Below are 26,669 nucleotides of genomic sequence, written 5' to 3' on the forward strand. Positions count from 1 at the left end.
CTGCCCTGGAGAGGAGAGAAGGAGGCAGGAGGCTCCACCAAAGGCCAGCAGGGCACCCCCCAAGATGGTCCCCCTCTTCTGGCTCCGCACCTGCCTCCTGGCCACCCTCGCAGCTCAGGTAAGCCTGGGCAGGGCTGGGCCGGGGCCTTCCTGGGTGGCTCCTTCCAGTGCCCTGCAGCCCTCTTTCTTCCCAGGAGACTCGTGGCCATGCCAGGTGGGCTTCAGCACCCCTCCTGTGGGTGAGGGCTGCTCTCCCGGTGCTCAGAGGGGATCCAGACACGGATCCACCGGAGGAGGCATGAGGCGGCGCACTGGGCAGGTGGGAGGCTGCCCATCTTCCCCCTCCCTTCACAGCCAGGTCCAGGTCCAGCTCAAGAGCCCTCAGCAGGGGAGCAGCTCCTGGCAGCAGCTGGGGCGACTTCTTCCCTTTGGGAAGGGACCCCAGGAGCTCCGTGCTTTGGCCGCCAGAGACCAAGCTGCGGGGTTCGTGGCAGCAGGCTGCCTTGGCACCCTCCCGTCCTCAAACGGAGGGGGACAGAGCCTCAGGGTGCCCTCAGGCTGCCGCATCAGTGCCCTTGGGACTGATCTGTGCAGGGGAAATGGCAGCGCTTGCAGGAGGGCCAGGCTTGGCAAATGCCCCTGGCTGCCTGCTGGATCCTCTCCTGCCCAGAGGAAGAACAGTCCCTGTGGACGGCCAGTCTTGGAAAAGGCCCTTGAGTCAGGTCGCCATTTCAAAGGCTTTACATTACAATGGCCTTAAAGTTTTCCCTGTCGGTCTGGAAAGGGTGCTGGTGCCAGGGTGCTCTGGGTCTCTCCAGCAGCAGGAAGAGTGGGGACGCCTTGCCAGGAGGGCCTTCTTGGTCCTGAAGTTCTGCTCCTTCAGAGACATCCCTCCTGGGCCTCTGCCAGGAAAATGGGAGGGGGCTCCGAACATCAGTCCCCTGCCTCTAACTTCCCGAGGGGAGAACTCTGCTTTGCAGACACCCCCTGCCAATTCTCAGTTGGGGGGCAAGTAGCGGAATAAAGCAGATGCTCCCTCCGCTGTTCCATAATCCATAAAAGGGAATTCCAGCCTGTCTAATTTTTCTGGCTTCTGGGTACCAAACTGAGCCCCCCCCCACCCCTCCTGGGCCCTTCCCTGCATCGGGGCAAAGAGTTTTAAAAGCAAGAGGGAGCCCACTCTGTACATAAGGCCCCGATGTTTGTCCTTCCTGCCCCTTCCCCTCCCCTCGGGGGGTGACAGTGCTGTCCCTTTAGAGTTTGAGTCCTCCCACAAGGTGGGAGATGGGGCAAAACGGCTGGCATCCTTTCTGGCTGGGCAGTCCTTGGCCATTTGCCCCTGTGACAGGGAGGGGAGGAGGCACCACCATCGCCTTCCGCCAGCTGCCCCCGAGACAACACAAAGCGTGGAATGCCGGTGCTGGGCAGCTGGGGGTGCAGGAATGTGAACCACTTGGCCTAGGAGAGGGTGGGGGTCAGGCCTTCCATGTGGCTTGCATTAGATCTGCTTTACTGCAAAGCTTAACTGGAGGGGGGGCTGCAGGGAGGAGAAGCGAGGCTGAGGGATGACACAGTTCATCTCCCTCCCCTCTCCAGGTGCTTGCCTGCCTCCAAAGGCTTAAACTGGGCTAAGCTTGACCAATCCTGCAGCTGGATGGAGCCCCCTGATTTCATCCTGCCCCCTATAACCCAGAGGTGAGGGACCTTCCAAGCTAACCCCCTCCCATGCAAGTTGGAGAGACCCCTGCCCCTGAATCAGTGGGCCCATTCAATCCGCTGACTGGCGCTTCCCGTCGTCCCAGCAGCTCCAGCATTTTGGAAGGGCGCCAGGTTGGGGAAGCCTGCCTGCCTGCCTGCCTTTTTCCTGGAGGGGCCTCCTGACTCGCCCACGCAGGACGCAAAAGCAGGACCTTCTTGCCCTGCGCCTGTGCGTCGGGGGAAGGTGGCATTCTTCCACACGCAGCTTGTGCATTTGTTCAGCCACCTGCTGGGGCGGAATTCAGAGCTGGGCTGGGAGTCCCATTTCAAGGCAGAGAGGAAGGAGGGGCCCCTCCCCGTGGCACAGGGTGGGAGGCGGGAGGTTGAGTTTGGGTGGCATGTGAAGCATCCCCTTTGAGCAACGGATCGAGCCTCCAGGCTCCCGCTCTAGGGAAGAGGCTGGGCATTGCGATGTCTGTGCCCTGCAGGGGTCTGGATCCAACTCGCATCTGAAGAGCCATTCACACCACGTACGCACAACTCTGTTAGGACCATCTTCAGAGACAGTCTACATGAGCCTGTCAGCCAGGTCTCCAAGGTTAGGAGGCAGCAGAAAGAGGGTCTTCTCCATTGCAGCCCTTGCCCTGTGAAATTCCACCCCTGAAATGAAATCCGATTTTTCCCATGTCTGACTGTTTTAGTCAGCTTCTTGAAAGTCTCATGATGTCCCTGGATTTTGAAGAATGTTTTATAGTTCATTAAGTTTCTGTCGGGCTTCCAAAATTATATTTTATTGTAATGGATTTTAATTAAAATTTGCTTATATGTCATGGTTTCACAAACATATTTGTATGGATTTTGTGCAGGAGGTTGCCCTGGGATGACTAGGCTCTTGAAAAATGGCTTAAGGAAATAAATAAGGGGCCCAAGCATTGCTGAGGCTTGCTTGTGAGAGTAACAGAGATCCCTGGAGGCCTCTTTGCAGAAGCAGGGCAGCCAGTGGTGATGATGCAGTAATCAGGGAAAGGGCTGGAGGCTCTTGCAAAAGAAAACCAGGGAAGGAATGCAGGAAGTCCAAGCAACTCCCTTGGGGACGAAGCATCGCTGAGAAATCCCACAGACACACACATACTGCTCGGCGCTGCCGAGCCAGCAGGGTTGCTGCGGGGAGGAAAGGGGAGCAGGCGTCCCAGCCGGCCAGCCCACAGTGGGCTTCCTGGCGCTACCCCTCCTGCCCCAGCCTGTGAATGTGGGCGAGAGAACGCCTGTTCTGGGGCGACTGGTTTGGGGGCCCCAATAACATCACCTCAGGTCATGATCCAACACGAGGAAAGGCAGGGTCTGGGGAGACACCCCAAGGCTGCTGCTGCTGCTGCTGTGTGCCTCCTAGCCACCCCCAAGCTCCCTGGCTGAACCTCCACCCCACCTCTCCTGGCACCCCCAGCCACCCTCTGGGTGCTGCAGCAGCCTCCAAGTCCCTCCCCCCCCACATCGCCCTTCCTGCCCAGATGTGGGCCCGGCCTGCAGCTGTTCTCAGGCACAAAGAGCGCTCAGTTTCTCCAGCAGAACATCCTTCTCCAGGCCCCTGCCATCTGTGCGCCAGCAGGGAGAAGCCATGTCTTTCCTGGGGAGGGGCTTCTGGGCTGGGGGGCAGGTGGAGGGAAAGGGGCCTGGGGCAGGGGTGGCTCCGGAGGTGGGAATTGCCGCGTGGCCTCCCAGCCTGAATGCCCAGATCCAGCTCTGACTTCCCAGCAACATGCAACATTGTCCCTGCCAAACTTGCAATATGTCTTCTTTCAAAAATACCAGTTGGCAAGTCCTCACAAAAGGAAAGTGTATTTGTCCAGGCGTGGAGGGAAAGCCAGATCTGATATCAGCAACTCTTGCTGTCTTCCAGGCCACCAGCGGTATAATACCCTTAATGTGCTGGAGGAGCTATTGGTTAGTTAAAAGAAAAAATATGGGTAACTTTCCAGCAATTACTATTAAGTCCTTCACCAGCAAAAATCTGCCTCCTCCCAGGGTCTGCCTGAACTGGGGTATCTGCTCCAGCCTTTGCTTGCTGGCCCCGAGTGCAGCTGCTGCCAAGCAGACACCGCCTGGAGGGATTAATCCCTGTGGGGGCGGGGGGGGGAGACAACTTCGCAGCAGCGAAAAAATCACAAGGCTCTGGTAGCACCTGTTCAAAGGCATCAGCAAAGTTTGGGTAATAAAATGTGTTAGTAGGAAAAGGGGTTCCCTTTCGCCGGCGCAGGCTGGCCGGCTCTCCTCCGCCCGTTCCCACACGAGGCAGGTAAAAACAGGCAGTGTTTCGATCGCCCTGCCACGGCCACCTTCTCGCCCCCCTTGCTTACCAGTAGCAAAAAGGAGCGTCGTCCTTTTCCTCCTCACAGGACGCCTGTTGCGCCGGAGGGGAGGCCTCGCACAGCCGTCCGGTGTGGCACCTGCAGCCGCGGGCAAAGACGGCCATGCGGAGGGTGAAGAGGGCCTGGGTCATCCCACCCATCAGCGTGCCAGAGAACCACAGGCGGGTCCCCCACCTCCTGGTCCAGGTGAGGCTGGAGGGGGCAGGGAGCAGGGGGTCTCCAGCCCATCGTTTGGCAAGGGAACAGCCTTTGGGACGGGGCCGAGCAAGGCAGGGACAGGAAAGACCCTGCCCTTCCTTGGCTGTCATGCTCCACCCCATCCAGCATGGGGTCTTTCTTAAAGGGGGAAGTGGCTAGAGGGCGACACTTCGGTTCAACGCTGAGCTCCCTTTCTCGCCGCCGCACAGGCCCTCCCACACCATTTCGCAAGGCCAGGACCAATCCACTGCAGTTGGATTTAGCCCAGCTCTAGAGATAGGGCAACTGGGGAAAAAAGTACAGGTAGTCCTCATTTAATGACCACAATTGGGACTGGAAATTTGGTTGCTAAGTGAAGCAGTCATTAAGCAAATCCAACCCAATTTTATAACCTTTTTTGCTGTGGTCATTAAGCAAATTGCCATGGGTATTAAGCAAACCACATGGTTGTTAAGCAAATCACAAGGTTCCTGATTGGTTTTGTTTGCCAGAAGCTGGTTGGGAGGGTTGAAAATGGCGATCATGTGACTATGGGACACTGCGATGGTCCTAAGTGTGAGGACTGGTCATAAGTTGGTTTTTTCAGCACCATTGTAAGTCCAAACCATCACTAAACAAATGGTTGTTAAGCAAGGACTACTTGTATTTTTATTGGCAGACAGAAATGTGACTGCGCTCCAGTTTACCTATCCTATAAAAATTGTTACCATTTTGCCTGCTTTGGGGATTAGCACCAGGAGGGATTGCATATTCACCACCCTCCTTTAGGTCCACGCATGTGATGGTCTATAGTTATGTGTGTGCTGCTCACAATTCCTCATGACTTATCAGCCCACATTTCCAGGGGCATCTTGCTCTGTCACGCCACAAGTCCCCTGTTCATTCTCAGCATCTACAGGAACAGCTGGAAAAACTTTGGCTGAAACTGCAGCCACACTGGTCCGCGGGCCAATAGGAGAAGGCAGCTTCTGCTGTTTCTAAGCCTGGTGGGGATTCAACCATATCTAGTTTCAGGTGGGGGTGGAGGGGGGAAAAGACAGCCTGGAAGAGCAAGCCAGACCTTTCTCACTCCCCGGAGCCCGTTTCCCTCTTGCAGATTAAGTCAGACAAGCAGCAGCCGGGCGTTGTGGTCTACAGCATTAAGGGCCCCGGCGTTGACGAAGATCCCAAGGATATCTTCTCCATCGATAATCGGAGTGGCAAGGTCTACCTCAACACCATGCTGGATCGGGAAAAACATGATCGCTTTCGGGTAAGGCCAGGCTGGGGTTGGACTCCAATCAGTTCAGGATCCAGACGTTTTGGGGTCCCCCCCAAGTTCCAGCTGAGGGGCCAAGGGCCAGGAAGTCCACCCACCTCTGTATCAGACTCTGAAGACATTGCGCTGCCTGCCCTGTAAGCTGCTTAGACTCCCATAGGGGAGCAGAGTTGGCTTCTCTGGCTGAGATGGGCCTCCTTCTGCTCTCCTCACAACCAGCTCAAGGCTTTTGCCCTGGATCTGGGTGGAGTGCCTCTTGAAGATCCCACGGACTTGGAGATTGTCGTCCTGGATCAGAATGACAACCGGCCGCTCTTCCAGCAGGATGTGTTCACGGGGCACGTGGTGGAAGGGGCCGAGCCAGGTGGGTGCGCCAGGCCTTCCCGCAGATCTGGCTGAACATCTTCCGAGAGGCAGAACTGACTTCACAGTCCTGTCCACATGTTCTCCTTTGATCTGGGGCAGGCACAGACAGGAGGTTCTGACTGTTTCCTTTTCATCACTTTTGGTGACCAGAACGATGGGCCAGCCCTATTTTAGAAATGAGGTGCATTTAATTTCCATTGCACACCTCCACACTTGCCTAGCCATGAATAACCAAACCATCTCTTTAATTTAATTATTTACACAGGTGCATAAAAGCAGCACTACCTATACCAGTGTTTCTCAACCTTGGCAACTTGAAGACGTGTGGACTTCAACTCCCAGAATCCCTCAGCCAGCATGGATTCTGGGAGTTGAAGTCCACGCATCTCCAAGCTGCCAAGGCTGAGAAACACTAACCCTGTACAATTTCTGGCTGCCCTTAGAGACACGCACGATAGGGGTGCTGATGATAAACTTCATCATCCTGACCCCCACCCTTAGTTCTCCCATAGTTACAGCACGGCACCTGAGTGTGAGGCGCTGGGTCAGGTCGTAGAGCGCGTCCTGGGCTGTACTCATCCAAGTCTGCCAAGCAAGCATTGTGTTTCCAAAGGGTCCCTGGGAGAGTTCCAGCAGCAAGAGGACTCGTGCCATGCTTCCTCAGCCTGGCACCCTAAAGCAGCTGGATGTGTTTCCAGGGACATTGGTGTTGAAGGCTGAAGCCACAGACGCTGATGACCCTGAGACAGACAACGCGGCCCTGCGCTACTCCATCGTGGGCCCAGGAGCGGGAGAGCTGTTCACAATTAATGAGCTTTCCGGGGAAATTCAAACTGCTCAAGTTCGGCTTGACCGGGAGGTATGAGCTTCTCCGTTGCTTCTGGATGGAGGTTCTAGGCAGCAGTAAGGGATGAACCAGACGAGAATGAAAAGGGAAAAAAATAATAAAGATCCTCATTAGAATGTCCGTGCCACATTTCCAACACACAGTCTTTCAACTTCAGAACTATTGTTATCAGAGGTTCCCTGACTGGGATGCCCTTGAGCTGAGATACTTTAGAAAAACAAATCATTTACTGAGCATTATTGCTCAATTATTTTTAGCAATAAGGCTTGGATTTATTTTATTATTAAAGACTGCACTACAAGATCTGATTTAAAACATCAGGTTGACAAAAGATGACGCATTGATAGCCAATATCTTATTTGATTTGCAAAACTGTGTTTTGGCTAAGCCTACACCTGGCCACTTCAGTAAAGGGAAGGAGTGCAGGTCATAAAGTCCAGTTTTGACTTTGCCATAGAGCAAATGCAGAAATGCACAGCTCTTGTGTCAAATGGACGTGTGTTGGCAACCCAGGATGTGACTGTAAACTCCTGGCACGTTGACCTCTTTCTGGCACTCCTTGAGCAGGTGACAGGCATTTACAACTTGACGCTCCAAGTGGCTGACATGTCTGGAGAAGGCCTGACCACCACAGCTACAGCAGTCATCTATGTGGAGGACATCAATGATAACCCTTCTGAATTCACGACGGATGAGGTGGGGAGACTGGCTACTCTGCCCAGTGGGAGAAGACAGGGTAGAGGCATTTAGGGCCCCTCCACAACTCCCTTCCTCCCTTCCCTTCCCTCCACTCAAGCTCTTGCTGGCAAGTGTCCCCTGGCGTAGGAGGTGAGCCAAGAGCTGAAAAGGTGCGGCTCCTGAGCCCCACAGCATCATGGGATGCAGGGGATGGGTGCCAATCCTGGACTGGCACAGCCTTGACACGTGAAAGATGTCTAACCGTACCCTACTAATAGGTTAGGCAGAGAAGGAGTAGCCGGCCCGCAATTATGTGCAGAATTCCTGCTGGGTTGAGAAGATCAACTCAATTCTGCCCTGTTCTTTGTACTATGCACCAGCTGCTGTATCACCCTGACTCAGGAAAACCCCATAAGTCTGGAATGGGTGGGTGGGTGGATGGAAGAGAAGGGTGGGAAATAAATCTTCCTTGACCACGTTAGAAACAGGAGCTAAAGGATCCATCCCCAGCAGCAGAGTGGTCAGTTTTAAATAAACAAATCAGTTAAAAACTCCCTTTGCTGCCGTGAGAGCCACACCTCAGCCAGCCCCAAAGGGCTTCTTCTGTTCTGGGGGAGGAGCAGGAGCAGGGAGGGTGGGGTCCTCAGCAGTCCGCTCAGCCTCCCTTTTAATGCCCCCCCTTTCTCCTGCAGTTCCACATGGAGGCCCCTGAGAACAGGCAGGACATGGAGGTTGGGCGGGTGATGGTCCAGGACAAAGACCAGCCTGGGTCCCCCAATTGGCTGGCCAAGTTCACCATCCTGGAGGGTGACCCCAGAGGAGCTTTTGCCATCCACACTGACCCCCTGACCAATGAGGGGGTCATCTCTTTGGTGAAGGTATGGAGAGTGCTTGAAAGAAATGCCAGGCTCTGCTCCGGAACAGGGGCAAAGCAGGGTGGGTGTATGTGTGTGTGGAGTTTCTGGGCCAGCTCAGAGTGGATTCACCCTGCAAGTTTAGGTGAGCGTAGCCCATCTCCTCCCCATATGTCAAGGGCTGGCTGTCCTTTCTGAAATCAGAGGGGCTTCCAGGCAGAAGTTGAATGACAGCAGGTCTCAGCCTTTAAGGGGAAAAAAGTAATGTTAAGAGGAGCAACGTGCTCTGAGAACTTTTCTGCCAGCAGATGGCAGTCACATTCTCTGGCATCATGCTGAGACTTTTTCTGCCAGCAGATGGCAGTCACGGTCAGCCTGCTGCTCTGTCTGCAAGAGAAGAGTTTTTTCTGGAGCCAGAAGAGGAATGGAGAGACAATGCGAGTTTATATTCCTGCATCTTTTGCGCGGGGACAGGACAGCAGGACGGGGGGGGGGGGGGGAGGAAACAGTGCAAGGGCCTGTCCTGGTGCAGCGATGCACCGCGGGGGGTTGCAGTAAGGCCCGGAAGAGCTCGCTGCCTTCCCACCCGTCTTCCACTCTCTCCCCCCGCCAGGCCTTGGACTATGAGGAGCAGAGCCGGCATGAGCTGCTGATCTCTGTGCAGAACCAAAGCCCACTGGACTCATCAGCCCCCAGAGTGGCCCACGCCTTGGCTAAGGTGCAGCTGCGGGTGAAGGATGCCAACGAGCCTCCCTTCTTCCAGGACAATCCCTGCAGGGGGAGTGTGAACGAAGGAGCGCCTGCTGGAACAGAGATCGCCCTCTTCCGTGCCAGGGACCCCGACACCCAAAAAGCCCAGGAGCTCAAGTGAGCAAGACCCAAGCGGGCCAGTGGGGATTCTGCACATGTGTAGCGGCTCGGCCCAGCTGGGATTTGGAATTCCATGTAAAATCTAGCAAATCCAACCCCCTTTTCCTTCTTGTTTTAACGGTGAAGCCTCTAGTCCTCATTAACTCCACCCTGCAAAAGGCTGCGGAACAATTTCTATGAGTCCAGGCTGGGTTATGTTTTCCTGCCTCTAAATAAGCTCACTTTCCAGATGAACCTGGGATTTCAGAGAAATTTCTGGAGGACCTGGGAAATGGGGGAGGGGGCCCTTCTGTTCTTTGCCCCTTGGGAAGCAAGCCCTGCACATGGGGGCACGCCGGCCTGCAGGCACTGAGCCCGTCTGCTCTCCCCAGGTACTTGCCAGCCTCTGACCTGGCCGACTGGCTGCGGGTGGGCCCTGAATCGGGCCTGGTGGAAGCCCACCAGAAAGTGCCCCCCCGTGCAACCTTCCCAGGGGGCTGGTACATCACACAGATCCTGGCTGTGGATAACGGTGAGGAAGCTGAGCCGTGAGATGGGGGGCCGGGCAGGGCGGAGAAGGAGAAACAGACCCTTGGTGGACTGTAAGGCAATTCAGTCCGGATAAAATGTCCTGCTGGCAGGTTCCAGAAGGAACGTCGGGGCTGGCTTGGACTTTCTGCATGGGCACTGCACACCATAGCCAGAGGACCAGACCGGGGCTGGGGGTCATCTTTTGGCAAGCCATTAGCGAAAGGCTGGCAAGAATGGAAGCTGGCAGAAGAGCTCCCAGTAGCCCACCCCCTTGCTCCCTGGTTCCTCTGCAGGGAAGTTCCCTTCCAACTGGCAGAGAGAGACCCCCAGGCAGGCCTGCTGGACCCCTTCTGACTCCCTCTCTCTCTCTTTCTCAGGGACCCCTCCCCTCACCGCAACTGGGACCCTCTCCATTGAGGTGCTGGAGGTCAATGACCACGCGCCCTTCCTGTTCCCGACCACGGCAGAGCTGTGCAGGGAAGGGGGCGGCTTGGTCCTGAGTGCCGCTGATGAGGACTTGGCACCCCACGCAGCACCGTTCCACTTCCATTTCGGCCCCAGCAGTGTGCACAACTGGACTCTCAGCCACCCCAACGGTAATCTCAGGCGATGTGCTTCCAGGGTGCCGGCGTTGGAGGTGGGGAGTCGACACAGGCCAGGGGGGAAGCACGGACCATTTCCTGGTAGAGCCCCCTCCCCGCAAAGCATATCCCTCTGCAGCTTTTAGTGAAGGGGGGAGTGAGCATCTGCTCCAGGCTGGAGCCTGCTGGGCCCATTGGGAGCAAATTTCCTCCGGCCTCAACCTTGCCGGATTCGAAACGGGGGGAAGCGAATTATTAAAAATCTGAAACCAGCTGAAAGGCGACATCTTGAGTTCATTTGTGATGTGAGTTGCCCTGAGGAGGTTGGTTTTTTGAACACTGGAAAAGACTGGCTACCAATAATTTGATAAGTATGCCCTGCTTATTTGGAAAAGAGGTTAAAAGGTTAACTGCTTTTAACGAAGGCCCTGTATCTTGCAAAAACAGCATGGACGCCTCTTGCAGAGGGCTGCTTCCAAGACGGCCATCTGTCCTTGCAAGTGGGGGGAGCAGGAGAAGCCCCCCCCCTTCAAGCACATTTGTTTAGTGGGCTAAGCACCTTGACCCCCCAAGTCTGTTCCTGGTGCTTTCAAGCTCCCCATGGCATGGGCAGAGGCTCACCCCCCCACTTCCTTTACCCACTCCAGACACGCACGTGCTGCTGTGGCCTCCCGTGGACGTGGCCAAGGGCCTCCATGTCCTGCCGCTGCTCATCAGTGACTCTGGGATCCCGCCGCGGGTGCGAACGCAGCTGCTGAACGTCTCTGTCTGCGCCTGCGATCAGTGGGGCACCTGCGGGGCTCACGCAGCTGCCACTGCGGCGGTGGTGGCAGGTCTCAGTTTGGGCGCCTTGATGACCATCCTCTGCAGTGCCACCCTACTCCTGCGTAAGTGCTTGAGCTTTCTGGTGCAGGATCAGGACCAGGACCTTCGCCTGGTGGGAGGGAGGGAGGGAGGTCTCCATCCCCAGGGCCCAGAAAGGAAGTGGGAGGAGCTGGACATCTGCCCCACATTCATGTGGGGGCAGTGCTATGAGATGGGTGGCTCTATAAATGTGATGGACGGACGGATGGACTATTCCTGGGCTACATGGGTGGAGCAGAGCGTTCCCAGGTGCTGATTCACCCAGCACCCAGCACAGCCCAGCACTCTGGCTCTCCCGTGGGCAGAGGAGCCCCCCTGCTGCACACAGGAAGACCCTGGCACTCACATCCTGGCCTGTGTGCCCCGGCCCTAGGCACACACCCTTTCCCGTGGCAGAGCGTGTGCACCTGAATGTGGGCGTCACAGTTGGGTACTGGGGGGGCTGCATCGGCTGGCTGCGTTTTCCCAGGCTCTCCTGGCATGGGCAGGGCAGAGCAGGGCGGTCTTGAGTCCCCCCAGAGGAAACGTGCCCGCAAGAACAGCTGGCAGCAGCCTGGGGCAGGGGGTGGCCGGCCCCGGCTGGCAGCTCTGCATGGGCTGGCTGCCCTGCCTGCTGGGGGGCGGGGGGCGCCTGGGAACACTGACGGTGCCTTCTCTGTGGGCAGTGCTGGTGCTGCTGGTGGCCGGGCTGGAGCGCTCTCGCCGGCAGGCTCTCCGCAAGGGGCTCCTGGGGGACTCGCAGGACGACCTGAGGAACAATGTCCTCAACTACGACGAACAGGGGGGCGGAGAAGAGGATCAGGTGAGGCCAGGGAGCCACTGCGGGTCATGGCCTTCTCTGCTTCCAAGCCTGGGGGCCACAATGGCTAAACGTGCCCTCCTCCACCTGCAGGACGCCTACGATCTGTCCCAACTGCGCGACCCAGACCTATTTGGCCCCCCGGCCCCCCGGGGCAAGCCCCTTCGACGGAGGGACACCCCCTACAGCTACGCCTTGCCCCAGCACCCCCAGCGCGTGGCTACCTGCCCTGCTGACATCGAGGACTTCATCAACGAGGTGAAAAGAGGCAAAGAGGCAGGCAGGGATGGGGGGAGAGGAGGGACCCTCCGGCCGGACCCCGGCTTTAAATCTGCTGCACAGTCGGCTTGGTTGACTGGGAATTTGGTCCTGGTGGGAGGAGAGAAGCCGTTTGGTATCGTCTCTCAAAGCACTTATTGTGCTGCCGGCCTTCAAGGATGCCTCGCAGTGTCCAGGAGGACATAAAGAACTTTCTAACTGCTGAGGAAGCAGCCAGGTTGCTCCCCTTGTGGGGGCTGCACTCCCCAGAAGTGGGGCAGCTCCACAGAAGGGTCAAGCAAGTTACCACTGGACGAACCCTGCCAATGAGAGAAGCCCCCACTGTCGCACCCTGGGGCTCTGTGCCCCCAGAGCAGCAGGACCCCCTCTGAAAGGTGGCCTTGCTGCTCGGGGGCAGGGGATGGGCCTGGGTGGGCAGAGGGCCTGAAGAGCAGAGTGACCCCCGAAACCACCACCACCCCGCATTCTGCAGCTACTACAAAACCAGTATCAAGATGTTTGGCTCTCAGGTGGACCCATCCTGGCATCACACGCATCAAAGGTCAGGCCACAACAGCCTGGCAGGGACCCCCCCGAATTCTCAGCTATGCAGGGGGTATTGACTGGTGCCTCTCTCAGGAAAGACCATGCCAGCCCTGCCATGTAGCCTCGCAACCTCCCCCCACTTCACACACACACACCACCGCACTGGGCTCTTGCAAAGGGCTGTGCGCTCTCTCAAGGGCACCAAATGTTTTCTTCAAAAGTGAGATGTGCCACTTCCAAGGCTGTAGAGCTCAGTCAAGTTCTCTTGCACCCAGCAAGCATCTCTGGCTGGGCACAAGGGGCCTGGCGGCAGAGGGGCATCAATCCCTTGCCCAGTGAGGGCTGGACCAAAAAGGGTAACTCAGACTTTGGCACACCCCCATTCCTGCTCTTCTCCTCCGTAGGGCCTGCAGGCGGCGGACAGCGACCCCGGAGTTCCTCCCTATGACACGGCGCTCATCTATGACTATGAAGGGGACCGTTCAGTTAGCGGGTCGCTGAGCTCCATCCTGTCCAGCTTGGCGGACGAAGACCAGGATTATGACTACCTCAGTGACTGGGGGCCGCGATTCCGGCGCCTGGCCGAGCTGTATGGCCAGTAGGGGGCAGCGGCGGGGGAGCAGCAGGGCCGGACTCGAACCCAAAGGCCACGGCGCCTCTCTGAGCCCTTTGGCTGAGATTCTGCCGGCGTTCCCTGGCTCCCCTGACAGCTGCCGGAGGGACTGTCTTGGGAACCCCCAGGGCCCGTCTGCGGCACCCCTCCTTCCCACCAACCGGGACCGCGATGGCCCCAGTCAGGGGATTGCGAGAGTTACCAGGCCTGAACCAGAGGCAGCTGGTAGAAAGACCCGGCGTGCCTGGAAACTGAAGGGGGGGCAAGGGAGGCGCAAGAGGCAGCGCTGCAGGAGCCAGGCAGTGAAGCACCTCCGAGGGCATCCCCCCACCCAGAGGGAAGCCATCAGGGGCCCACCCTGAGAAGCAGCGTCCGGTGCGCTATGGGTAAACCCGACTGCGTTCACCCCATAAGCCACAGCCCACAGCCCCACGCTGCAAAGGTGCTGGGATGGCTACAGCCAGGGCAGTAAGCACCCTGGGGCATTCGGGAGGGGGGCGGGGCAGGGGGCCGTGCTTGCTGTGGCTGACAATAAAACTCCCCAAGAAAAGTGAACTACAAAGGCAGCACAGGGTTTATTGTGTGTCCAGAAAGGAAAGGGGGCCCTGGGAGGGTGCTGGGTCAGCCTCTCCAAGGAAGAGAGGGCCAGAGGCCTCCCCCTGCCTCCCATGACTGGAAACCAGACAATGCCAGGACCAGGAAAGTTCCCTCTGCAGGGCCTGGGTTCCCCGGCAGTTTGGCCCCAGCAACGGCACTCTCCTCTGGGGCACTCCGTGCTCTCAGGGCTCCGGGAAGAGCAGATTTCCTGCCCGAGAGCCGGCGGGTCCCACGTGGCTGCCCAGCATCTTCTTGGTGGCCGAGACGAGGTGGGCGTAGCTGTCGGGGTCGTAGGGCCCGGCGCCCGATCGGGTGGACAGCAGTGGCAGCTGGTCCTGGTGGGGGCGGCGGGGGCGGGCGGGGTGGAAGAGTGGGGGCCGGTGCTGGCTCTCCCCCTCCTGCATGGAGTCCGGCAGGGGCCGGTGGCTGCTCTCGGGGAGGAGCATGATGCTGAGCACCGAGAGGATGGCGAAGGAGGCGAAGACCACATGGTGGAGGAAGAAGGCCCGGCTGCGCTGGATGTCCATGAGGGGGGTGGCTGCCTGGCCCATTGCATGGGCAGCCAGGATGAGGCCCAGCCCGGCCCCCCTGCAAAGTGAAGCACCCGATTGGGGAGCAGCAGGGCTCGGCTCCATCAGTGTGGGGGAGGGCAGGCACAGCTCCTTGGCACAGCAGGGCTCTGTGGGGGGGCCCTGCCCTGCTCGGCCCCAGCCCTGCCTCCCTGGCCAGCAACCTCTCCCGGCCTTGGGCCCTGGGCAGGCCGGGCAGAGCCCCATCGCTTCCCCCGAGCCCTTCGCCAGCACAAGCTCAGCCAGCGCAGCTCGGGGCCAATCCCAAGTGGGCTCCTCCCCTCCTTGCACAAGCATAAGGAGTCGCCTGCAGGAACAGAGCATTTGTCTGCCCGGAGACGCTGCCCTGCCTACCCGGCTAATGGGGAAAGCCAATTGGGGCTGCCGATTCTGGGTCACCAGGACTCGGCCCAGGATGGCCCTTGGAGCGAGGCTGCAATCCCCCCTGAATCTGAGTTCTGGGCTGCAGCCCCCATCTGCCTACCCAGGGGGAAGCCCAACACCTCCTCACCTGACCACGGTGGGCAGCACCTCACTGGCAAAGAAGACACTGAGGGTAGCGACAGCCTGGGATGCCAGAATGCCCAGGACGGAGAGTGCCAGGACAAGCCACGCCATCAAATCTAGGGAAGGGAGGAGAGCAGCTGGCTGAGCATCATTCCACTAATCCTCCCCTCCCCTTGGCTCCCAAGCAGAGAGAAGGCTCCTGCCACACAAACCTCAGCAGGTGACTCAAGCAAGCGAGCCAAGCTGCATCCATCCCACTCAGTCTGGAAAACGCCACAGTGGAGATCTGGGATGAAGCCCCCTCGCAGGGGCCCAGCAAACACGAGAGCAGGACCATCAAGCAGGATCAGTCCCCCTCTTGGGAACTGGTGCCCCTTGCCCCCACCCACCCGCCTACCCACGTGGCAGCCCTCTCCTTACGCTGCATCAGGGCCAGCAGCAGCAGGGAGGAAACGCCGGTCAGGATGGTGCTGAAGAGCAGGACAGCCCGGCGGCCAAAGCGATCCACCGTCAGCAAGAGGAAGAAGATGGCCACCGCCTCACTCCCCGCCAGCAGGAAGTAGGGGAAGTAAAAGCGGGGCGCATACGGAGCCAAGTTGCGGGTGAAGGAGTGGCGGATCCCGCTCCCAATGAAACTGGCAGGGGAAGGAGGAGGATTTTAAGTCCACAGAATGTTTTATGGCTGGCAAATGGGGGGGTTGCATGTGGGGGGTCCCCAGTGCAGCCTGCGAGGAGGAGGAGGAGGAGCGGTCTGTCCAAGGGCGAGGCCAGTCCCCCACTCGGGCCCTCCCTAGCAACGCTTACGCGGTGAAGCCGAGAATGACGCTGTTCTTCCACACCACCCGCGTGCCGAAGAGCCGAAAGACGCTGTGGTACTCTGCCCTGGGGATGCCCTCTGGCCGGCCATCCATCTCTGGGGACGAAAGCAGAGCAGAGCCCGACTGGTAGGCAGCCTGGCTAATCAGCTGAGGCAGGCGTGCGTTCAGGACACCTGGCAGACAGAGCTGGGGGGCTCGGGGGGGGGAGGGGAGTTGCCAGGCCGCCACCTCCGACTGGCTCGGCTCAGAGGCTCCTGGTCTGCAGGTCTAGGTTGCCACACTCCCCGTCGCCCCCAGCAGGGGCATGCAAGGCCCAGCAGGCAGACCTACCTGGCGAGAGGGGCTCCCCTGTCCAGGAACCATTTTCTGGGCTGACCCCATTGCCCCTGGCCAAGTCCTGCAGGGCCCGCTTGCCTCTCTCCAGCTGCCGAGTGGCCAAGAGCCACCGGGCCGACTCGGGAAACAGGGAAGGAGACCTAGGCGGGCAGGAGGAAGACAACTAGCTGCTGGATGGAGCCAAAGGAAGGTGGGCGGGCAGGGGATGAAAAGTCCCCACGGGCCTGTTTCTCAGTCTGTGGAATGGGGAGGGCGCCAAATACCATCTTCAATGCAAATTCGAGAAGCAGGCAACAGAGGGAGGATATTCCACCCAGTCGATAGATGCCAGCCACAAAAGACACCATTAAGGCGGCCACATCTCCTCCTCCGGCATTTTCACCATACCCTTTACCGTATCCCAAGCGCTGTTGCGTTCCTGCTTCCCACCACTTCCTGGGTGCTCCTGCCCGGCTCACTTGCCTCGCTTGCCCACACGCCTCTCCTTCCATGCCTGCTTCTGCAGAGCCACATTCCACAGGCATCACGCCTCTTCCCCGGTTTGCAGAAATCTTTCGGCAGCTGTCCCTTTCTGTTGCTAACGTGGCCCACACAGCCTGATGTGCCACAGAACACGTGGCCATTTTGTTGCACGCCCAAAGCCTAGGTCTTTGCACACCGCTGACATGCAACCCTTGAGAGCCCCCCTTGGGCACTGCTCTCCTAAGGCTATTTTGCTCCCACACCCTCCTTGTTGTTCGTTGACCAATACTGACCCGTAAGATGGCCTCTCCCCCACAGCTGCCGAGTTTGCCCTGGCACCTTGGAGCAGAGGCATTGCCAGAGCCCTTCTGAAGTGCTCGGAAGGGACGTGCCGCTGGGGCAGGGAAACCCACCCGCCTCCCACTCGGGTTCAGTTACACACTTCGGGGTGGTCCCGGCCACTATCCTTGGCTGATCCCACACCGCAAGGTTGCTAAGGAAGACTACAAAACCCTCGCTGCAGGAGGACTGCTCTGCAAATCTGAATGGGGTGGTGCGGCATTTGGTGCTCTTGAAGCTGTTTGAGATGTGAGTCCTCTTCTCTGCATATACTCGCTCAGTCCCCTGAAGTAGCTGAGGCAGCAAGGAAGGAGCGGAACGCGCCAAATGGGGGCCGGTGGAGGAGGCGGACCCACTCGGTGTTTGGGGCGAGAAGCGCACTCACCACCAGCAAGCTGCCAGCAGAGCAAGCCCCAGCGTGATGGCTCCCTGGAGCAGCCGCCACTCCACGCAGGCCACGGCCAGTCCTGGCAGGATCATCTGCCCAGCAACCCAGAAGAAGCTGGCACTCATGGTGACCACCAAGCGGTGGGGTGGGTCACACAACTCCAGGCCTGAGGAGAAGCACAGGGGTAGTGTGAGCCGGGGGGGGGGGAGACGGAGAAGGAGCACAGATCAGTGGGGCGGACAAGTGCTGGACACTGCTCTGGCCGAGGCCCACTGCATCTGTCATCCCTGCAGGCATCCAGGCTTCCCGCTTCAGCAGCCAAAGGTGTGGGGGGGGAGGCCAGGACTTGTAGTTCAGCAATGCCAGAGAACCACCTCTTTCCCAAGCCTGCCCAAGAGAAGCGGTGCGCTCGCCAGCCGCCGTGGAAGCCATTCAAACCACTGGGGAGCTACACCACAGGACAGCCACCTCTGGCTGCCAGAAGCCCCAAGCCCAGCCTCATCCTTCCCCCAGAGGCATTCAGCCAGAGCCACCTTGTTCAAGCTCGGGGACTGCATGGGGGGACCCAGCATCATGCCTTCAGCCACGCACAATGGGCCTATGTGGGGAGGGTCTAGTTTGATAGCAAGGAGGGCCTCCTCGCGGGGTCACTCCCGCTTCCTGCTGGTCCTGGAGGACAGCGGAACTTGCAAGGCCCAGAGCCTTCACGACAAGAGGCTAGCTGGCAGGAAGCCACTCACGTGCCACGTAGAGAGAGAGGAAGGTCCCAGCCAGCATGGCCCCAAAGAGCAGCCGCATAATGACCAGCATCAGGTAATCCACTGCCAGGGCCACGGCAAATCCCAGCGGGACAGACAGCGTCAAGGAAAGAATGAAGGTGGTCCGGCGGCCAAGCCTAGAGAAGGGAGGAAGGGGAGGGGGGAGGAGGGAGAACAGACCAAACCCGACTGCACTGAAACAGCTCCCCCCCCAGTCCACAGGGGAGCAAAACAGCAACTTGTCTAGGCCTCGGTTTGAAACAGCAACTGCTGCACGTTGGTTATGGAAGACCCTTAACGATGCCCACCAAACTCCAGCTCTTTCTGGTCCAGTGGGCCCAGGAGTGTCAGAAAAATGCCAGGTTTCACCAAGTCCATTTTTACAGCAAGGCTGCAGGAGAGCTGGCTCACCCATCCTGGTCAGCCCAAAGAATGCCTTCTTAACAGATTGAGAGCTTTCCATGAAAACCCATTTTCTTTCCTCTGGCAGCGTTCACGAAGAAACACAAGCTCCCTTTCCCTGCTCTGCCCCTCCTGACAGCGGCTCCCAGGCCGTGCCGGACGGGCGGTGGGCAGAGGGCCCTTCCACATTCAGGGCTGGGGCCATGCTATGGGCAGCCCCCTTCCATTCGTTGCAGCAAGAGTTAGGGGCCCCGAGCCACGACTACAGGCTTAGAATTTCCGTAGGGGAACTAAGTGAGCTTCCACGTAAAAAGCCTGTTCACCCAAGTTCTCTCACTTCAAGAGTGACAGCTAAGGACAGAAGGAAAAATTTTGCTTTTAAGCAAAACGTGGGATTCGGATCTCTTGCTGATCTACCACAATCTCTCCAAGATCGCCCTGTGAATCACCCTAGACAGCAGGGATGAAACGCGGTCTTCTTCCCGCCGCGTGGCTCCCGCCCGGGCAGGTGTAGGCAGCCGGCTCTCCCAGGCCAGAGGTCCACGACAGCCAACGCCTCCCGCGGGCGGCAGCGCTTCGTTTCCCAACAGAGGCAGAAAGCCCAGCGCCCAGCCCTCGCCGCGGCCACCCGGGCAGCTCCCAGGGCGCGGCAGCCACGGGGAGAGCCCGGCCGCCTTACCTGTCACAGGCCGCGCCGGAGCCCGCGTAGCCCACCATCCACCCCAGCAGGTGAGTGGTCTGTTCCAGCGGCACCCGCCAGCGCCTGGAGCACACCAGGTCCCACTGCAAGGGAAGCCGCCCGTCAGCAGCAGGGGCCAGGGCCGGGCCGGGCTTTCCGGCGCTCGCAGGCCGGCCCTGGGCGCCGGGGGCCGAGCGAGGCGTGGCAGGAGCCGCTGCGCCGTCCGGAGCCCGACAGCGCCGCCAGGGACCTCCCGCCCGGCCTTTGCGGCCACTCCGGGTCCTCCGGGGCCGAGGCCGCGCCGCGCCACCCCGCCCGCCTGGGGGCGCCCGCCGCCCAGCCGCACCTGCGTGACGACCGTGGAGCGGAGGCCGGCCGCGGGCAGCGCGTACTGCCAGCCGCGGGTGCAGGGGCCGGTGCCGTTGGGCGGGCCGGGGGCGCCTCCGGCCTGCGCGTAGCGGTACAGCAGGCAGGGGCTGCCCGGCGGCGCCGAGGCGTTGAGCAGATCCGGGCCGCTGACGTTGCGCAGCGCGGCCGGGAGCAGCGCGGGGTCCGGGCGGCAGCGGTGCTGCGGGACGGCGGCCAGGAGCAGCCCCGCGGCCAGGCCCAGCGCCAGGGGCATGTTGGGCAGCCCCGAGGCGGCGGCCAGGAAGCGGGTCCGGCGCCCGAAGCCGCCCGCCTGGCGCAGCACCTGCCCGTCGAAGTCCATGCGGCCCCCGGCCGGGCGGAGGAGCGGAGCGAAGCGGAGCGGAGCGACGGCTGGGCCGGCGGCGAGCTGCCTTTCTGGCGGCGGGGCGCGGCGGGGCGGGGCGGGGCGGGGCGGCAGCGAGGTGAGCGGGAGGCCGGGCGGGGCCGGCCGGGCGCTGCCTTCTCCGGCCGCGAGCCCGTCGAGGGAAGGGAGGCCGCGGGGGCGGGGAGCGGCCACCGAAGGCGGAGGGCGGCTCAAGGCCGAGCGGCGCGCGTCCCGCCGTGGCTGCCCCCCGGAGGCCCCTGCGCCGCCAGCCGCCCCGGCCCTTCCCGCGTCTTTGGGGAAGGGGCCTCGCTTCTTGTTCTGAGGGCGCTCTGCAGCTGCTCAGAGGCAATCCCTTTGGTCCACAGCAAGAGGAGGGCGACAGCCGCCCCCCCGGCCGTAGGCACGCACCGGCCGTCCCTTCCGGAGGGGGCCCGCCCGTGGCCCGCCGCGCTCGGCTTTGAGCAGGAGCCGCTGCTTCCCGGACCAGCTGCGGGCCTGCTGGCGGTGCCCGCTGGGCAGTGGCGGAGCGAATGCCAAGCCCTGCGCTGCCATCTCGGTAGGCCGAGGGCACGCAGACTAGGGCGGCGACGCCGGGCTGGGGCGCTTCTCCGGTCCGGTCAGGCAAACGGGGCCTCTGCTGCTCCGGGCCCGGCTCCCTGGGCCAGCAACTGGCCACCGGCAGGCGGGGCGCCCGGAGAAGCGCCGCCAGTGGTCTCTCGCGAGGCCGCCCCTCCCCAGCCTCCCCGCCCGCTTTGTCTTTCTGGCAGCCCAGGGATTTGCGCGACCCCTTCGGAAGGTCCCCCATCGTCCTGCCGCTCCCCGGCGGTGACGGTCGGGCGTGCGTTCCTGCTGGGCCCCCGCTGCGGACCGGCCCAGAGCAGCGCTGCCCGGAGAGAGGCGCGGAGGGCGGCTGGCGCCTCGGTCGCCGCGGAGGCGCACGGGGCCGCGAGCGCGCCCGGCGAGCCTTGGGGCCGAGGCGAGGGGCCCGCAGCGTCCTCCTCCGGGGGCGCTGGGTGCTCCTCACGGGGGACGCGCGGCGTCTGCGGCGTCTCGCCGCCCGCCTCCGGGGCTGGGCGCGGGGGCTGCGCCGTCGGTGGCGGCTCCTCCGGGGCCAGGTGGGGGGCCCGCGCAGCGGTGAGCTGCAGCTGACGAAGAGGCCCCTGTGAGAGGCCCCCTCGCCCCCCTCCCCGGGCCTCTTAGTGTTGGCTCAGCTGGGCGGGGAGAGACTGGCGAGGCGGCCGCGGCAGAACCCGCTCGGTCCTGTCGAGCAACTTTTCGGCCTGGCCTGGCTCAGTCGCCGGATGTGCGTACCAAGAGCTCTTCTGTTTGCCCTCCACTCCCGCGACAAGTGCTTGCTCTAATTCCCAGACCGCGCCTGAGCACGTCGTGCTAAAACGCGGGCTGGGGCTCGGCGGGAGGGATTTTGCCCGCTGGAAGGCCCGTCGCTGCCTTCTGGGGTGAATTCTGTCATGTGACGACACGCCAGCGTTATTACTGCAGCTCCCCTTCCTCTGGCCGTGTTTTAAAAAGTGCATCCGGCCGATTCTTGGCTTGTGCGTGAAACTGTTTATCCAGAGGGAGCAGCAGTGCCTCCGCCCAACTCACCAAGCCACAGAGGAAGTAACTGTTGAAACCCACCAAGCTTAACGCACTGCGCAAGCATCACTGCACCGTCTTTAACTGACCCGATGGCGGTCACGGCTTCAGCAAAGGATCGTTACCTTGTCGTGGTGCTGGAGCTTGAGCACCTCAATGATGCCATGAGCTAAACCGTGAAGGGCCACCCAAGACGGGAAGGTCATGACAGAGAGGTCAGACTAAATGCGATCCCTGGGGAAGGTAATGGCAACCCACCTCAGTATTCTTGCCGTGAAAACTAAATGGATCAGTACAACCAGAGATATGTCGGTATACCATCGGAAGATGAGACCCCCAGGTCGGAAGATGGTCAAAATGCTACTGGGGAGGAACAGAGGATGAGCTCAACTAGCCCCAGACGTGATGACGCAGCTAGCTCAAAGCCGAAAGGACGGCTAGCGGCCGACGGTGCTGGTGGTGAACGGCGAATCCGATGTTCTAAGGATCAACACACCATCGGAACCTGGAATGTAAGATCTATGAGCCAGGGCAAATTGGATGTGGTTATTGGTGAGATGTCAAGATTAAAGATAGACATTCTGGGCGTCAGTGAACTGAAATGGACTGGAATGGGCCACTTCACATCAAATGACCACCAGATCTACTACTGCGGACAAGAGGACCACAGAAGAAATGGAGTAGCCTTCATAATTAATAGTAAAGTGGCTAAAGCAGTGCTTGGATACAACCCAAAAAATGATAGAATGATCTCAATTCGAATTCAGGGCAAGCCATCTAACATCACAATGATCCAAATATACGCCCCAACCACAAATGCTGAAGAAGCTGAAGTAGAGCAGTTCTATGAGGATCTGCAGCACCTACTGGACAACACGCCTAAAAGAGATGTTATTTTCATCACAGGAGACTGGAATGCTAAGGTGGGCAGTCAAATGACACCTCGAATTACAGGTAAGTATGGCCTGGGAGAACAAAACGAAGCAGGACACAGGCTGATAGAATTTTGCCAAGACAATTCACTCTGCATAACAAACACTCTCTTCCAACAACCTAAGAGACGGCTTTATACATGGACTTCACCAGATGGACAACACCGAAATCAGATTGATTACATCCTTTGCAGCCAAAGGTGGCAGACATCTGTACAGTCGGTAAAAACAAGGCCTGGAGCTGACTGTAGTTCAGATCACGAACTTCTTCTTGCACAATTTAGGATCAGACTAAAGAGATTAGGGAAGACCCACAGATCAGCTAGATATGAGCTCACTAATATTCCTAAGGAATATGCAGTGGAGGTGAAGAATAGATTTAAGGGACTGGACTTAGTAGATAGGGTCCCAGAAGAACTCTGGACAGAAGTTGGCAGCATTGTTCAGGAGGCGGCAACAAAATACATCCCAAAGAAAGAGAAAACCAAGAAGGCAAAATGGCTGTCTGCTGAGACACTAGAAGTAGCCCAAGAAAGAAGGAAAGCAAAAGGCAACAGTGATAGGGGGAGATATGCCCAATTAAATGCAAAATTCCAGAGGTTAGCCAGAAGAGATAAGGAATTATTTTTAAACAAGCAATGCGCGGAAGTGGAAGAAGACAATAGAATAGGAAGGACAAGAGACCTCTTCCAGAAAATTAGAAACATTGGAGGTAAATTCCAGGCAAAAATGGGTATGATCAAAAACAAAGATGGCAAGGACCTAACAGAAGAAGAAGAGATCAAGAAAAGGTGGCAAGAATATACAGAAAACCTGTATAGGAAGGATAACAATATCGGGGATAGCTTTGACAGTGTGGTCGGTGAGCTAGAGCCAGACATCCTGAAGAGTGAGGTTGAGTGGGCCTTAAGAAGCATTGCTAATAACAAGGCAACAGGAGACGACGGCATCCCAGCTGAACTGTTCAAAATCTTGCAAGATGATGCTGTCAAGGTAATGCATGCTATATGCCAGCAAATTTGGAAAACACAAGAATGGCCATCAGACTGGAAAAAATCAACTTATATCCCCATACCAAAAAAGGGAAACACTAAAGAATGTTCAAACTATCGAACAGTGGCACTCATTTCACATGCCAGTAAGGTAATGCTCAAGATCCTGCAAGGTAGACTTCAGCAGTTCATGGAGCGAGAATTGCCAGACGTACAAGCTGGGTTTAGAAAAGGCAGAGGAACTAGAGACCAAATTGCCAATATCCGCTGGATAATGGAAAAAGCCAGGGAGTTTCAGAAAAACATCTATTTCTGTTTTATTGACTATTCTAAAGCCTTTGACTGTGTGGACCATAACAAATTGTGGCAAGTTCTTAGTGGTATGGGGATACCAAGTCATCTTGTATGCCTCCTGAAGAATCTGTATAACGACCAAGTAGCAACAGTAAGAACAGACCATGGAACAACAGACTGGTTTAAGATTGGGAAAGGAGTACGGCAGGGCTGTATACTCTCACCCTACCTATTCAACTTGTATGCAGAACACATCATGCGACAAGCTGGCCTTGAGGAATCCAAGGCTGGAGTTAAAATCTCTGGAAGAAACATTAACAATCTCAGATATGCAGATGATACCACTTTGATGGCTGAAAGTGAAGAGGAACTGAGGAGCCTTATGATGAAGGTGAAAGAAGAAAGTGCAAAAGCTGGTTTGCAGCTAAACCTCAAAAAAACCAAGATTATGGCAACCAGCTTGATTGATAACTGGCAAATAGAGGGAGAAAATGTAGAAGCAGTGAAAGACTTTGTATTCCTAGGTGCAAAGATTACTGCAGATGCTGACTGCAGTCAGGAAATCAGAAGACGCTTAATCCTTGGAAGAAGAGCAATGACAAATCTCGATAAAATAGTTAAGAGCAGAGACATCACACTGACAACAAAGGCCCGCATAGTTAAAGCAATGGTGTTCCCTGTAGTAACATATGGCTGCGAGAGCTGGACCATAAGGAAGGCTGAGCGAAGGAAGATGGATGCTTTTGAACTGTGGTGTTGGAGGAAAATTCTGAGAGTGCCTTGGACTGCAAGAAGATCCAACCAGTCCATCCTCCAGGAAATAAAGCCAGACTGCTCACTTGAGGGAATGATATTAAAGGCAAAACTGAAATACTTTGGCCACATAATGAGAAGACAGGACACCCTGGAGAAGATGCTGATGCTAGGGAGAGTGGAAGGCAAAAGGAAGAGGGGCTGACCAAGGGCAAGATGGATGGATGATATTCTAGAGGTGACGGACTCGTCCCTGGGGGAGCTGGGGGTGTTGACGACCGACAGGAAGCTCTGGCGTGGGCTGGTCCATGAAGTCACGAAGAGTCGGAAGCGACTAAACGAATAAACAACAAAACAACATGGCGGTCACGGACCCCGGCCTTCAGATTGCTGTCTTGGAGATGCAGCTCTACCGCCCGAGGGATGACAGCTTCCGCCAACTTTGCAGCTTGGCAGAGGGAGGGAGAGCGCAGGGAGTCTCCTCCGAGTTCTCCGGGTTTAGCTGCAGGACTTCTGAGGTTGCTCCACAAGGTGCCCGTTTTATTCCTGCACACCACTTCTCAGAAGACCTGCTCAGGCAATGCCAGGACGATCTCTGCTGGGTGCGTGTGTCACATTTCAGTCTTCTCAATTGTTTGGGTTAGATGTGTGGGCCACTTAAGTTTAAAAAAAAGAGGTGAGTTGCAACTTGCACTCTTTCTCACTAATGTATTTAGAGATATAGGAGACATGAAAGCACTAAGCTAAAAAAACACACACAAGCTTTGAGCAGCTTTAGGCTGAATGATTCAGTGAAAGGAAAAAAAAACCCAGTTACAAGGCCTTTCCTATCTCAGGCTGAGGCTTCACTCCCTTCCCTGCCTCCAATTGGTAAAAGTGGCCAAAAGATGTTGGAAGACCCCAGGTCTGGTCTGGAAAAACAATCTTGCTAAAGAGCGCACCTGGAAACAAAACAAAGGGGGAAAATTCTGCAAGGCTGTTGTGTGTGTAGTTTTTAAAATCAAATTTCGAGAGCCCACCGAAAACCCTGGTGCCAGACATTTCCACTGCCCCCGTTTAGAGGCCGAGGCTGAGCTTTTGCTGTGAGGTAGTCGGAAAAAGCTGCGTTGGTCTCTGGAAGCAAAGCATCAGACATGGTCTGAGTAAAATGCGCTAGTTGGAAAAGGTGCACAGGCGGCAGCTCTGGTGGGCTTTGGCTCACTTCGTTGGATACATGGAGCGGTGGGGGTCAGGGCTGCCCCGAACAAAACGGGCTAACTGGGAAAAGTGCCACCACCCCTCCCAATTTCCTGCAGCAGGGGGACACTCTGGCACACAACTTCCTCCTCCTTTTCCACCTGACAAAGGCTGACACCTGCCTTGCTTGGCAAGGTCTGGAACTGGCGTACGGTGGGAGGTGCGTTCAGGCTTGTAGGTTTGGGTTCAAATCTTACGTGAGGTAGGTCTTTCTTTGCTCCTTCAGTTCCTCTCTGTGGAAATGTCCGTGCGTGAGAACTCTCCTCAGGAATGTGAACCAGATGACAGAGGAGAGCCTTTTTGAGAAGCAGGGAAAACCAAAAAGCCCACAGGACACACTGGCTTTTTTTTAAAAAAAAATTTATTTATGAACATTATCTCTTGAGGGACAACAGCATCTCTGCACTTCTCTCTGTACATGCAATGTAGAAAATAACACCTGTATTGACTTTGCCTCTTTCTGCAGGAAGTTGCACAGCTAAAGGGCAGTTTCATGGTGGCCTTGGCAGCACCAGCACTGACAGACTGTATGTACACAAACTACATTGGTAAAAAATAAAAAAATACATGATTACATTACAAACAATGCACCCTGCTGCTGCTGAACGCCACATTCTATGCAAGTTGCACTAGTACAAATAAAAGGGTGTGAATTGACCTGGGAGAGTTATTTACACGTATATATACATTTGTCTTGTAGAAGCAATTTAACAAGGAGGGGTATATACATGGGGGCCCAAATCAACCGAACGCTTGGCATCGCACAGTGCTGCTATGCTCCCGCCATGATCGAGGCTTCGAAGGATGGATTTTGGGGTGGGGAGGGGCGTTCCATCAATATCAAGAAAAGAAACAGGCAGCTGGCTCCCTCTGTGGCGTAGAAGGTGAAACACGACAGGTTCTGAGCAGGGTGAACTGGCTAAGCCACAGGCTTCCCAATTACGGACGGGAAGCTTTTCAGTTGCCCTGTGC

General features: G+C 57.7%; 2 protein-coding genes across 3 annotated transcripts; one reads left to right on the forward strand and one right to left on the reverse strand.

The window, feature by feature from the left end:
• Positions 1 to 13,413, forward strand: CDH15 (cadherin 15). 2 transcript variants are annotated; one of them, XM_063312678.1, is made up of 14 exons: positions 1 to 118; positions 4,092 to 4,250; positions 5,359 to 5,514; positions 5,740 to 5,884; positions 6,585 to 6,745; positions 7,301 to 7,429; positions 8,104 to 8,289; positions 9,029 to 9,132; positions 9,507 to 9,646; positions 10,023 to 10,241; positions 10,874 to 11,113; positions 11,756 to 11,892; positions 11,983 to 12,147; positions 13,098 to 13,413. In XM_063312678.1, exons 1-14 carry the CDS (start codon positions 65 to 67, stop codon positions 13,293 to 13,295), a joined length of 2,193 nt encoding a protein of 730 aa, XP_063168748.1. In that variant the 5' UTR covers positions 1 to 64; the 3' UTR covers positions 13,296 to 13,413. The 2 variants fall into 2 exon arrangements, with proteins under 2 accessions (XP_063168748.1, XP_063168746.1); XM_063312676.1 differs by having other exon boundaries at positions 8,879 to 9,132; positions 13,098 to 13,411.
• A 568-nt stretch (positions 13,414 to 13,981) lies between these two features.
• Positions 13,982 to 19,944, reverse strand: SLC22A31 (solute carrier family 22 member 31). Its single transcript, XM_063312952.1, has 9 exons — positions 19,508 to 19,944; positions 19,162 to 19,265; positions 18,063 to 18,217; positions 17,320 to 17,488; positions 16,128 to 16,273; positions 15,784 to 15,892; positions 15,400 to 15,614; positions 14,984 to 15,095; positions 13,982 to 14,491 (listed from the first exon to the last, which is right to left on the reverse strand). Exons 1-9 carry the CDS (start codon positions 19,868 to 19,870, stop codon positions 14,086 to 14,088), a joined length of 1,779 nt encoding a protein of 592 aa, XP_063169022.1. The 5' UTR covers positions 19,871 to 19,944; the 3' UTR covers positions 13,982 to 14,085.
• Between the last annotated feature and the right edge of the window lie 6,725 nt (positions 19,945 to 26,669).

Source organism: Candoia aspera, chromosome 11 (genome assembly GCF_035149785.1).
Source record: "Candoia aspera isolate rCanAsp1 chromosome 11, rCanAsp1.hap2, whole genome shotgun sequence".
NCBI classification, from domain to species: domain Eukaryota; kingdom Metazoa; phylum Chordata; class Lepidosauria; order Squamata; family Boidae; genus Candoia; species Candoia aspera.